The sequence below is a fragment of the Rutilus rutilus genome, assembly GCF_951802725.1.
Source record: "Rutilus rutilus genome assembly, chromosome: 9".
NCBI classification, from domain to species: Eukaryota; Metazoa; Chordata; class Actinopteri; order Cypriniformes; family Leuciscidae; genus Rutilus; species Rutilus rutilus.
Genome location: NC_140223.1, coordinates 2336276 through 2350925, shown reverse-complemented (window position 1 = coordinate 2350925; position 14650 = coordinate 2336276). Strand labels below are relative to the sequence as shown.

Below are 14650 nucleotides of genomic sequence, written 5' to 3'. Positions count from 1 at the left end.
GCAAGTTTATTTATATAGCACATTTCATACACAATGGCAATTCAAAGTGCTTTACATAGAAGAAATTAAAATAATAAAAAGATTAAAACAGTTTAAAAAAATTTAAACAAATAAAATACAGTACAATATAAACAGTCGGACGAACAGTGGCACAGTGCTCATTCAGTAAATGCATAACTAAACAGATGTGTTTTGAGTTTGGATTTGAATATGACTACTGTAGGAGCACGTCTGATCTCTTCTGGAAGCTGGTTCCAGTTGCGGCTGGCATAATAGCTAAAAGCAGACTCGCCATACTTAGAGTGAACCCTTGGTATTTCTAGCTGATATGATCCTAATGATCTGAGCAGAGCCGGATTAAATAAATGGACTACACTAGGCAGGCTGCATTTTTTTGGGCCCCCCCCCCCCAGGATGAGAATGCGTTGTAAATTATCCTCATCTTACCGGTATCCATTGGGAGTGTCATTGTTAAGGCAGTAGTACCAGTAAATAACCAATAGGTGTCAGTAAACTCTGTAAACAGAGCAAATAAGTTTATTTGCTCTGTTTACATTTAATCAACACATTTAATTAAAATTTTCTGCAAAATGCAATAGCTTACAAGAAGGCACCCCTTCACATTCATCAAGACCATTTAGAAACTGTCTAACAATAAATAATAATAAATATAAGGATGGAGGATTTAAACTATGGAAAACTAAAGGTATTCAGACTATTAAAGACTTGTATATGGATAGGATACTTTTCAAGAAGTAGGATACATTTCAAGATTTGTGTGATAAACACCAGATTCCCTCAAAACTTTTTTTTTTTTTTTTTATATTCACAGCTTAAAAGTTTTATGTCTTCCAGGTCTACAGATATTATGTACATATGTATAATGTGTCATTAATTGAGGAAATAATTGGAAAAAGAGGTGAAAAGGGCCAATTGTCAAAATATTATAATTTAAAGAGTCTGCTGTAGACAAATTAAACGCATGGAGGAAAGACATTCAAGAAGAAATAGAGGAATTTGAATGAACTGAAGCATGTTTAATGGCGCAAAAACAAATCATTGGATTGTTACATGCCAGAAGAGCCATTGCTTTGAACTGGAAGAGCATGGAAGCACCTTCTATAAAACAATGGATAAAAGAACTTTCAGAGTGCATTGGACTGGAAAGGCTGACTTATATCTCCAAGGGTAAAATAAAGGACTTTGTACAATTATGGGAGCCATACATGATTATTATATCATATCATCTTTTATTTTCATTTTGAATGAGATTTTCATGTAACTTAAAACTTGACATGGAAATGTTGTTTTACTTTATCTCTGATAACCTATCAGAGATAAAGTAAAACAACATTTCCATGTCAAGTTTTAAGTTACATGAAAATCTCATTCAAAATGAAAATAAAAGATGATATGATATAATAATCATGCAGGTCTCTGATTATGTGAATGTGTGTGTGAGTGATACATGTTTCTGTTTTTTTTGTTGTTGTTATGTTTGTTATTATTTAAAAATTAATAAAAATATTTGAAAAAAATAAAATAAAAATAAATAAAAACAAGCAACATTTACTAAGGAAACCATTTAGCATGCTCCACTCAGGGATAATCTTCAGCCTTCCAGCATCACAGGCCTCCATCACAGCAGAAACACGTCTTGACGGCATCATCACAATCTTGTGGAGAAATCATAAAAACATAAGACAGCTGTTTGAGATTTGAATATACTTGGTTTGTTTCTCATATTTCATTTCATTATAGTAGAAAGTATAGCTCTATATTATACATTTAATTTATATGCATCTTACATTTGATTTAAATATTCATTTTACTTATTCAGATTTAGATGTTTAAATGGAAAACTTACATTTACAAATGCTTTCTCCTGAGTTTTGATGAGGTGAAGTCCTCGATGATGTCTTCAAAATCCAGGGCAGTTGTGAATCCATTTTCAATTGCCAACAGGGCAAAGGCATTCAGTTTTTTTTTCTGTTACTGTTCCTCTCCGGTATGTTTTTACTCGTTTCAACAAAGAAAATGATCTTTCTCCTGAACAGTTTGCAATCGGTAATGTCAGATACATGCGAAGGCAAATGTCCACATTAGGGAAAGCATCCCTCAAGCCTAGCTCTAGGAACTTCTTGTACATGGCCATGACTGATTCTTCATCTTTTACCATTGAGATGAACTGGAAAAACTCTGCTGTAAAGTCCTCCTCAAGATCCTGGGGGTATATTTTCTTCAGCTTTTCTGTGGCTGCACGGATTTGTTCAATGTTCATTGATTTTGTTTTAGTAAGGAAACCAAATTTCTCCTCCACATTTTTGTATGCGTCTTTGCGTTGTTTCAATTCTTGTGACAAGCAGTCACAGATGACATAATGTGTGTCAATCAAGAATGCTTCACGGCCTGAGCGCTGCACCTCTGGACCTGCAGTCTCATCAAACATAACTTTCTTCACTCGTCTCCTTTTGCTATCTGCTTTGTATCCCTCTGTCGCTGTGAGAGTCTTGGCCTCTGCTTCATAGACATCGAAATCATTTCTGGCCTGTCCTATGTATTCTATGAGTGAACTGTACAGAATAGGAATAGTACATACATCAATCTGTACCTGTTGCAATGCTTTGCTGGTTAAATTGATTCTTCTCAGCAGTTCATCCCACAGTACTGTCATAACTGCAGTTTCAAGGGTTTCCATCACTGATATTAATTGACTCGCCTCATATTGAGCAGCTCTGGGGGTTCCATGGTCAACTTTGATTTCGTTCAAAGCATCCTGTATAGCTTTGTAGCCAAATCTCAGAGCTTTTGTTGCATCAGCTCTTGCAGACCACCTTGTGCCGGAAAGGCTCTTCAGTGTCAGACCTCGCTCACATTTTGTGAGATGGGCTGTTAAAATCTCCCACCGCCGAGTTGAAGCTGAGAAGAAGTTGTAGAGATTTTGAATGAAGCCAAAAAATTAAACTGCTTCTAGGCAACATTCTGCTGCACATGCACCAACTAAATTAAGAGAATGTGCAGAACATGGTATGAAGTCAGCATTAGGATTTTTATTTTTTATTCTTGCTTGGAGTCCAGAATATTTCCCTGCCATGTTACTTGCATTGTCGTAGCTCTGCCCACGACAGTCCATCAAATCAATATCCAGTTCTTTTAACTCAGATTTGAGTGTTTCCTCCATGTGTTCTGCAGTATGACCATGTAATGGTATGAACTCCAAAAATCTCTCGACAGGCTCACCACTTTTCTTCAGGACATAGCGAATTATCAAAGCAAGCTGATCAACATGTGTGACGTCAGGTGTTGAGTCCACAATGATGGAGAAATACTTGCCATCTTTAACTTCTTTTACATTGGCACGCAGAACTTTCTCAGCCATCAGCTGAATAAACTCATCACAAACTGTTGAGGACAGGTAACTGGTATGTCCCCTGCCCTTGTTTCCATATCTGGCTAGATGCTCTGACAGAAGTGGATCAAAGCGACTAATTAACTCCAAGCAGCCCAAAAAGTTCCCATTGTGGGGTGATCCTACTAACTCATCGTCCCCACGGAAGGGCAGTCCTCGTGAAGAAAGAAACTGAATAGTTGCCACTACACGTTTCAAAATGTTGAGCCAGTATGCTCTCTCAGACTCCTGTTGCTGTACTATGTTTGAATCTATGCGTGCATTTTTATTTCCAAGTGATGATAGACTCAGCACAGCAGTACGATGATCCATACTATTCTCATGTTCATGCAAGCGATTAGCACAGTTTTTCCAGTCATTAAATCCAGTGACAAATTGATTGTCTCTTATACTGAACAACTTGCAGCAGTAACAGAATACAGTGCCAGTAGACGGTGAGTACACTAACCATTTTCTTGACAGGGTTTCTCCATTTAGCTTTTTTCTAAAGAAATGTTCCTTGGTTAAGCTTCGGTTAATGTCTCCATATTTCCTCTGTGATGCAGAGAAATCTCCAATATTTTGACAGGGATGGTTTAGTGCAAAGTACTCACGCATCCTGTCATCAATTTGGTCCCACTTTGCAGGATCAGATGGGTAGCTTGTTAATACCCTTTCTGGGTCTAGAGGCTCCTGCTGCAAAATGATATTGGGCTCACTTCTGGCTGGCTGCTGTTTTTCCATGATCAGCTCGTCCTTCTGTGACGGCGCTGATGTTGACGTTGACGGCGCGGGCGCTGCCGCATTTCCCGCCGCGACTTCGGCCGCATTTCCCGCCGCGACTTCGGCCGCATTTCCCGCCGCGACTTCGGCCGCATTTCCCGCTTCGGGCCGTGTCTCTGCCCGACAGAAACTTCTGTAAAGCCCCCCGCTGTCTCTTCTTTTGTTCCTCTTCATTTTTTCTCTTTTTACGCTTTGCCGCACCCGAAAGCATCTTCTTGAATGTTAGCCTAGTCAAAAACACACCTGCCTTCTAGCTTAGTTGTCCCGCTCTGACCGCCGCTGACGTGACGTGACGTCCCCTCGTACTTAACTGGCTGGCGCCTCTATACAGTCATGGGCTGACGTTAATGTGACGTAATGTAACTTAACAGTCTATGGTTAAGATAAACATCGTCACTATTTTTAGTTAATTAATAAATATTGAAATAAATTGTAGATGGGACATTTGTAAAAAAAAAAAAAAATGTAATGCCCTGTAAAAATGTAAAAATGCCCTAGGCACGTGCCTAGTTTGCCTTTGCGTTAATCCGGCTCTGGATCTGAGTGATCTGTTGGGCTTATATTCAGTGAGCATATCTGCAATGTATTGAGGTCCTAGGCCATTGAATGATTTATATACCAGTAATAATACTTTAAAATCAAGGGAATAAATAATTGTTAAAGACAATTGATACCTGTTTGTCTCTTATTCAGTGATGTAAAATTGTTTGCCACTACAATTGCATGCACTGAGACGAGAGAGGTATGTATCAACTCGTTTTAGTTAAGGGAATAACATAGTTTAATATGAAAAAATGGTGAAGTATCCCTTTAACTGGGGATATCGTCGGATGGTGGAAAGAATACTTTCCAACCAACACGTCTTCCATTGAGGAAGCAGAGGCAGAGGGCTCGGAGGTGGACTCGTCCATCACCCAAGTTGAAGTCACAGAGGTAGTCAAGAAGCTCCTCGGTGGTAAGGCACTGGGGGTGGATAAGATCTGCCATGAGTACCTCAAGTCTCTGGATGTTGTGGGGCTGTCTTGGCTGACACGCCTCTGCAACATCGCGTTGCAACCCACCGGGCTGGTGGTCCCTCTTTTCAAGAAGGGGGATCGGAGGGTGTGTTCCAACTACATGGGGATCACACTTCTCAGCCTCCCCAGGAAAGTCTATGCCAGGGTGCTGGAGAGGAGAATTCGGCCAATAGTAGAACCTTGGATTCAGGAGGATCCAAATGCATCAGCAGACACACAGGAATTTGATATGGCAATCAGTAACACAGAAGATCGACAAACAAACCGTATATGCGTATAGCTGCATAAAGCATGCTTAAAACACTGGACCAGCTGTATACCCTCTCCAGGGTGCTGGAGGGTTAATGGGAGTTTGTGGATTTGGAGAAGGCATTCGAGTGTGTCCCTCGTGGCGTCCTGTCCTCGGCAAAGGGCTGTCCGGTCCCTGTACGACTGAAGCAAGAGCTTGGTTCGCATTGCAGACTGTAAGTCAGACTTATTCCCGGTGCATGTTGGACTCCGGCAGGGCTACCCTTTGTCACCGGTTCTGGTCATAATTTTTATGGACATAATTTATAGGCGCAGCCAGGGGCCGGAGGCTGTCCGGTTTGGGGACCACACAATTTCATCTCTACTTTTTGCGGATGATGTTATCCTCATCAGACCAGGACCTTCAACATGCACTGGGACGGTTTGCAGCCAAGTGTGAAGCGGCTGGGATGAGAATCAGCACCTCCAAGTCCGAGGTCATGGTTCTCAGTCAGAAAAGTGTGGCTTGCCCACTTTAGGTTGGTGGAGAGCTCCTGCCTTAAGTGGAGGAGTTCAAGTATCTTGGGGTCTTGTTCACGAGTGAGGGAAGGATGGAACGGGAGATTGACAGACGGATCGGTGCAGCTTCTGCAGTAACACGGTCAGTGTACCGGCCTTTCGTGGTGAAGATGGAGCTGAGTTGCAATGCGAAGCTCTTGATTTACCTGTCGATCTACGTTCCTACTCTCACCTATGGTCATGAGGTGGGTCACAAGATCCCGGATACAGGTGGCCAAAATGAGCTTTCTCCGCAGGGTGGCTGGGCTCTCCCTTAGAGATAGGGTGAGGAGCTCGGCCACTCAGGAGGAGCTCAGAGTAGAGCTGCTGCTCCTCCACATCGAGAGGAGCCAGCTGAGGTGGTTCGGGCATCTGTTCCTGATGCCTCCTGGACACCTTCGCGGGGAGGGATTATGTCTCCCGGCTGGCCTGGAAGCGCATCGGTACTCCCCCGGGAGAGATGGAGGAAGTGTCTAGGGAGAGGGAAGTCTGGGCGTCTCTGCTTAGACTGCTGCCCCCGTGACCCGGCCCTGGATAAGCGGAAGATGGATGGATATTTTAAAATCATAAATAAATAAAAAACCCATAGTTACATAGCAGTACTTTCCATAGAAATAATGATTTTTATACTGTAAAAACATTATATTCAATCCCCTAATCCTAACTGATGTATTTTCACAATGTGAACTAATGAGTATTTGTGTATATTTAATATTGACAGCATTATGTTATTTATTTTTTAAATGTTACGTTTATCTTTGGATATAGGCTTAATGTGTGTCATTGTTCTCTACAGGTTGAGTGGTTGTGGTGTCACAGATGAAGGTTGTGCTGCTCTGGCTTCAGCTCTGAGATCAAACCCCTCACACCTTAGAGAACTGAATCTGTCTACGAATAATCTAGGAGACTCAGGAGTGAAGCGGTTTTCTGCTGTACTGGCGAATCCTCACGTTAAACTGGAGATACTGGGGTAAGATAATCTCTACCATAAAGACTCGGTGTGAGTAAGGATTAATATGTAGATAGTGCAAACAATATGTCTTTGGCGTAAGCCCCATCTGGTGGTTCAGCGACAGATTCATGCTTGAACTGTCAGAGGCAGCATCAAGGCAGCGTTGAGGAGTCTCCCTGAAGGAGAAACATTTACATGTTCATATATTATTATCCCCCAAAAGAAAGTAAAATTAACAGCTAAATAAACTGGGCAAACTACAAACCAGACAACAGATGCAGGTTACAGTGAAGAGGGTTTTTAAAAGCACAAATATTTGGTGTAAATCAATTTGCCTTATAATGCTTGTGCAAACAGACCCTTTTAAAAGCGTGAGCATTGCCATAAAATGTTTATCTGCAGCAGAAAAGAGGGAAGTGGTGTGTGTTTCACCTGACCTAGGACTGTCACCTGTTTTGACTAACTCAGGGCCATGCCACGAGCAAACAGTGCAAAACATAAGTTTGTGTATCTAACACAAATTTAAACAACAGAACCAACAATGCGGTGTGAATGTCAGTGTCAGTTGTGTAGTATTAAGAGTTCCTTAAAATGTTTACAAATACATTAAGAACAAACACACACACTCACACACACACACACACACATACACACAGAAGCACACACACACACACACACACACACACACACATTAGGGCTGGGACGATACACCTAGACCATGGGGAAAAGTTAAATCATACACTTATAGAGACTGTACATGATGTATAAAATGAGTCATAATTACAAAAATTCACCACATCTTTCAGAGTTTTTTTTCAGAAGCATCATAAAGTACTACATTCTCTTGAATAATTAATTAGATTACAAATACATTTTTTAACAGTCACTTGTCGGCACCTAGTGGCGAAACAATGTAATCGATAAATGTCAAAGGTTTAACCCTCTGGGGTCTGAGGTGTTTTCTGGGCCTGGAGGTGTTCTGACATGCTCTGACACTTGTGCTTATTTCTGTTACTTGTGACATTTTCATGGCTAAAATCTGATTACACTGTATTCAGCACAAACTCTGCTACAATAATATAGCAGCAGCATGTATGTAAAAGTTTGTAGTTTTGAGATAATGACGTTTATGCGTGGTTCGTGAAAAAAACTAAAAATATTTGTCACTGAAATAAGGCCATGAAACCCATACTGATGATTTCTTCACAAGACTTTTGAAAATTGTATCACATAGCCTAGAATATTTGCTCCAAACTAATTGAAAAAAATCCTGACTACTCATTCAGATAAGACAATATATTGATTTAAAATTTGTAAGACATGTTTTGTGAGAGAAAGCTTTATGCGAATAGGCGTGAACACATCATGAATATTGATGTTTCACACCTGAGAAAGACAAATACCCTCCCCTAATGGCCCTATCAGGTGGTATCAGGCCATATCATTCTGAGGAACCTTGCACAAAGAATGAGGAGATTTAAAAAAGAAGGGCTTTTAGATTGTTTGGATTTATTTACAACACAACATAACCCAAAGATACACAACAAATGGCAAAAAAGCACATTAGTAAACACTGATCTAAAGACAGAGACTTGAACAGTCACACACATTTGTGCCATTCCTGAAACATAGTACATACCTGTCATTTCCAAGGTGTTTGATTTTTCATTTTACCATGTTCATGTACAGAGACTCATGTGAATGTTGAAGTCAGCAGGACTCATCAGTGGGGCATCTGGTCCCTGTAAAAAAATATATATATATATATATATATATATATATATATATATATATATATATATATATCAAGATAAAAATCTTGAATGTATTCCCAAAATCGTGCAGCCCTATAGTTTAGCCCTGTGAACATGCTGATATCAAGATAAACTATAGGGCTGCACGATTTTGGGAATACATTCAAGATTTTTTTCTGGTCAAAAATTATGAAATTTACAATATATAAATATATATATATGAACACCAATTTGTTGTGCCTTGTAGGCACATATGTGTAGGGCTGCATAAAATAATAACAATAGCCTAGATAGCAGGCAGCCTATAAATCATTAAAAAGGAACACTAAGGCCCCGATCACACCTAACGCGTTTTTTGCAGTGAGAGGCGCCTGTTTTCAATTGGTTTCCTATGGCAGCGAGCGTTCTGCGCGCTGTTTATGCGCCTGCTGCGCCTCGCGTTTTACCGCCCGCTGCGCCTCGCGTTTTTGAAGTTGAAAAAAAAGCAACTCCGAGCGGAAAAAGCGCCCGACGTCATCGCGTTTTTTTCCACTGTCCAATCGAGTGAATGGAGAGGCGGGCCTTCGTTGTGGTGTTGACGGAAGTACAGTTGCTTCAACGTCCAGAGACTGCGATGATGGAGGAGAAACTTGTGGTGGCTGTTTCGGGTTACCCGGAGCTCTACGATTTCACCAACCGCAACTACCATAACATTATTAAAAAGCAGCTGGCCTGGGGGAAAGTTAGTGTGGCAATAGAGATGTCGGGTAAGTTATTTTTTATTAATTTAAAGTGTAGTAAATGTTAACGGCAGTAGCAACAGTTCGTGGTCTCAGCTTCATGCGGATTAACGTTACCGTTAAGTTAACTATTAGTTAATTTCTTAGCTAACATTATTCTTGCCTTGTGTTGGTAGAAGAGGAATGCAAACGAAAATGGAAATATCTGAGGGACAAATATTTAAAAGAGAGGAGGGCAGAGAAGGAGAAACGGAGTGGTGCTGAAGGAGGCAGTCATAAGAGATGGAAGTTTATGGCCGTTATGTCATTCCTTGAGCCTCACGTGAAGGAGAGACCAACGACTTCCAATTATAATAATTGTAGGCCTTTAGACAGTCAGGACTGTACAGTTGAATCTCTTCTACTTCCTATGGTGTCGCAATTTGAGGTAGGTGGTACGTTACGTTAGGGAGTCTAGGGTGATGTGCTCAGAGTAAATAAATGCTAGAAATTGCGACCATTTTGGTCACATATGCTCAAGAAATTGAATCTCTAAGTGAATCTCTTAAGCCCTATGATATGTTAAAATGATTGCTGTGGTTAAGTATTTTAAGTTTAAGTATTGTTTCATTATTTAACACTTGCATATGACATTGTCTTAGGAGGATGATGACCTGCTGACTGGGACCTTTGAGCCACCCTCCTTATCTTCTACACTACTATCTATAACATCTACACCAGTTATGTCAACATCTACACCAGTTATGTCAACATCTACACCAACATCTATTCCAGCTATGTCAAAGTCTACACCAGCTATGTTAATATCTACAGTTGTGGAGACTCCTGTCCAACCCGACACCAACAGAGAGAGTGGAAGAGGTCGCAAGAGGAGAGCAGAGCACGGAGGAGAGCTAACAGACTACCAGAGAGAACTCCTGAAAGCTGTCAACAAACCTCTTGATGAGGATGAACATTTTTTTACAAGTTTGATCCCTGCCATGAAACGTTTGCCACCAAGGAAGAGAGCGGACATTAGAATCAAATTTATGCAGCTCCTAAATGAAGCAGAGTTTGGTGATGATGACTAGTTTTAGGTTTTTTATTTTATTTTATTTTTACACAATGATTACTTCATGATTGTAAATATTAATCCCAGAATTCTTTAAATTATTTAGACATTTTAATGTTCTTTCTTGAACACACACACATAGTACACACAATGATTATTTCATGACTGTAAATATTAATCCCAGAATTCTTTAAATTATTTAGACATTTTAATGTTCTTTCTTGGAACACACACACATAGTACACACAATGATTATTTCATGACTGTAAATATTAATCTCAGAATCCTTTAAATTTAGACATTTTTATGTTCTTGATTATACTCAAATTGTTAATATCATTGTAAATACTACTTTTGCATGGCATTATATGACCTTAAAATATTAAAGAGAGTTATATCACCTATTTCTTCATCATGCTTGATACTATTGCCTACATGTCAGCATGTTTGCTGTTGATAAAACGCATCTAATCACAAAAAAAAAAAACCATTATTTGTTAGATGATGTTTTATAGTTTATAAACCTCTGTTTATCCCAAGGTTTACCGCAGTCCGCCGGATCCATAATAATAGAGATAATATCCAGAATAATTCAGTATTATACATTTTTAAGGCCAGACAAGTCATTTATTCCTATTATCACTGTAAAACTGCTTTGAAACAATCTATATTGTTAAAAGCGCTAGCCTATATAAATGAAGGTGATTATACATGTGCTGTTTGGAATTATTTTATCTTATTGAATATAGAAGTGGCTCTTAAAAGAGCCTTTTTTTTCACATTGATGTTGGATGTATTGTGTCTTCAGATGGTAGATAGTGAATTAAGACACAGCTGCATGCTGCCAGGACACTTCACCAGCAGAGGAGGAGAAATAGGTGGCAAACTTCTCTCTCACAGCCAGCGCTTCTCTGGAGGCATTGTTGCTTCCAACCTGGGTGATACCCTGCATCCCAGCTGATGGCTCAGTGCACAATGCTCTGCTGCTTGGGTCCTCTTCATTAGCAGAGTGCCAGCGAATGAAGTTGTGCAAAATGCATGTTGCCTTCACCACAACTTCAGCAACTTCAGGTGACACTCCAAGGACTCGTCTGTACAGTCGCCACTGTGAAGCCAGGATACCGAAGGCACACTCCACCATCCTCCGGGCTCGAGACAGGCGGTAATTAAAGACCCTCTGCTCTGGTGTCAAGTTGTGCCCAGGAAATGGCCTCATCATGTTCCTCCGCAGAGGAAATGCCTCGTCTGCCACGAAAACAAAGGGCATGGATCCTTCAGCTCCTGGAAGAGGTGCATCTTGTGGGAGGTTGACGGTGCCATGACGGAGTGCTTGGCCAAAGGCTGATGAGGAAAGCGTACCTCCATCACTGCTCTTGCCATAAGCTCCCACATCAATCATCCTGAAGCAATATCTGGCATCCACCACAGCCAGCAGGACAATGGAGAAGGAGCCTTTGTAATTGTGGAACTGGGTGCCACTATTTGCTGGGGCTTGAATTGTGACATGTTTCCCATCAATTGCTCCAACACAATTTGGAAAATTCCACAATTTCTGGAAGTCCTCCGCAATATCCTTCCACATCTCTGTTCCAGGAAATGGCATGTATTCTACGACCAGACATGACCAAATTGCCTCACACACATCTTTTATAATGCCCACCACGGTAGAGAATCCAACCCTGTAGCTGAACGCAATTGTTCTGTACGAATCTCCAGTGGCTAGAAATCTGTAATATAAAAGTGAGTTATAGTTACAGTGGGTAATGCAAGAGCCTAACGTTAGACTTAAAAAAAAAAAAAAAAAAAATTCAGGTGTATGCTCATACATAGTACCAGTCCTGGGTAGAATAATTGCCCATTAATTTGAGTTGCAGTCTGCCTTGACCTCTAGGTGAATGTGTCTGTGCATAATTTCAGATGTAAAATATTGTGCTTTTTACTTTTCCTATATTTGTCTAACACTTCCAATTAGTTACTTTACAGATTTTGAGTACTGATACAAAATATATTACTACATATTAATTCATAAATTATGCTGTACGATCACAGGTTAAACTATCCAGCAGGATATAGACTATTAACATTTTACAAAACGTTACACAGTTACAAGCAAAAACATTACCTACCGTAAACAAATGCTCAGCCGCTCGGCAGGACCGATGGACTCCCGATATTTGGTTGTCATTTTTGTGATGCTCGGAGCGACGATTGACAGCAGGTTATCAAACTGTCCCCGACTCATCCTAAAATACGCCTTGAACCGACCATCATCAAGGCGGAGCTCCTGGACCAAGTGGTGGTACTCCCCGCGGTCTTTCCTCTTTCTAAGGGTCTCATGTACCCACATGGATCTCCTTTTCCCTGACTCCTGAGTGTTTATGCAACTCTCACCCTCAATAAAAGCCAGAGCAAGCGCCCTCTGCTTGTCCATTTTTTTTACTTTACAATGTAACGATTAGACTGACAGGACAACAGACTCGGTGGTTGCTTAGCAACATAAAAAAAACGCAGCGCACTGCTATTCTGTAATGGGGAAAAAAAACACTGAATAAAGGCAGTGCTGTGCGCCTCGCGTTTTCGAACCTGAAAAACGCGTTAGGTGTGATCAGGGCCTTATGGATATAAAATATATGGATTATTATATGTTACTTCAAACGTTTCCATTCGTTATGACATTATGAAATGAGATTGGAGTAAAAACATGAAGCTTAATATTTGGTGCGTTTTGCTTTTCAAACGCACAGCGCGAATGACTCAAACTCACAGTGCGTGCAGAGACCGTTTACTGAAGCGATCAAGCCGCTCCAAACTACATTATTAAATAAAACATTATTGTTACCATATTATAAAAATCTTTGAGCAGATATCGACAAACACTAGCCTGGCAAGCCAGACCTACATCAAGGTGTTTGGTCTGGCAACTCACCATAGACACGGCTCAATCGAGGGGCGGGATAAACGGCTGTCTTTCAAATTCACTCTGCACGCAATAGGACAGCGCTTCAACCAACCAGAGCGTTTTCCCAACAGCGGCGCTAACGTTAGTTGATAGATTCAACTTTTGAATCTGGCCGGCAAAACTACGAACACATCTTCCTTTTTTAAGAATGACTTAAGTACCGTTCTTTGCTCTTTTCTCAAAGAAGAACTTAACTCCAAGTCCTCCAGAGTCGCGGCCAAAGCCGATTCGAAAGACTGTTCTCCAGCAGCAGCAACTCTTCTTTGTTTTCAAGTAACAGTTAGCAGGGAACCGTCGCAACTCTGTCATCATTATGTTAAGCCCGCCCCGCCTACTCTATAAATGATGTGATTGGCCTGACCCAATTTAGGTTTTTCCAGCACGAAAGTCAATGGAGAGTTGCTAGACTACCCTGGCTGCAAAATACATTTTGCTGCCGCTAGGGTGCGTCTAGATTTCTAGGCTAGACAAACACAGTATTTAACAGTAAACACGGGTCTAAACATTATAATATATACACTATATTAGAGTAAACACTCATACTAGCCTACTTTTATATCATGCTGTGTTTTATTATCAAACATAAAAACATCCTTGTGTCATACATGTTTATTTATTTATCTATCAATGAAAGGCTGCCTACCTGTCTATAGTTCATATATCAACATGTTTCTGTCTGTTTCATACATTTTAGTCTGGCACCGGTTTAACTAGTTGCTACAATGTGAAGTTTATGCAACAATAACACACTAACTATTATGAGTGGGAATTTCTTACTTTAATCTTTTTCATCTTCAAATTGCGTTCCAAGGTAAAGGTAAATCAAAGGTAAACAGCACAGCACATCACAATACATTTAGCATTAGGCTTCATGTTTTTACTCCAATCTCATTTCATAACGTACATTTTAGTCTGGCACCAGTTTAACTAGTAGCTACAATGTAAAGTTTGTGCACTAATAACATGCTACTATTATGAGTGTCTTACCTTAAAAATCGTTCTCATCTTCAAATCGCGTTCTTCTAATTCTTCTGAGGTAAATCTAAGGTAAACAGCACAGCACAGCACAGCACAGCACAGCACAACACAACACAAACACAGTCTTCCAAACTCGATGAATAGCAGAGAGGAGTAAGTTACTGAAGTTTCTGATTCTTTGTTTTAAGGTAATGAGGGCGTTTACAGGTCTGCGTTCCTCCGCGTGGATCATTTGCATGTCAATCGCCCATGTGCGCGTGGATG

General features: G+C 40.4%; 1 protein-coding gene across 1 annotated transcript in view; it reads left to right on the top strand.

Moving 5' to 3' along the window:
* The window catches only part of LOC311297727 (protein NLRC3-like), an 89803-nt gene that overhangs the window by 63464 nt on the left and 11689 nt on the right, over positions 1-14650 (top strand). The window contains exon 9 of the mRNA XM_084420147.1: positions 6770-6943. Coding sequence (XP_084276273.1) covers positions 6770-6943 — 174 coding nt within the window. The remainder of the gene's footprint in view (positions 1-6769; positions 6944-14650) is intronic.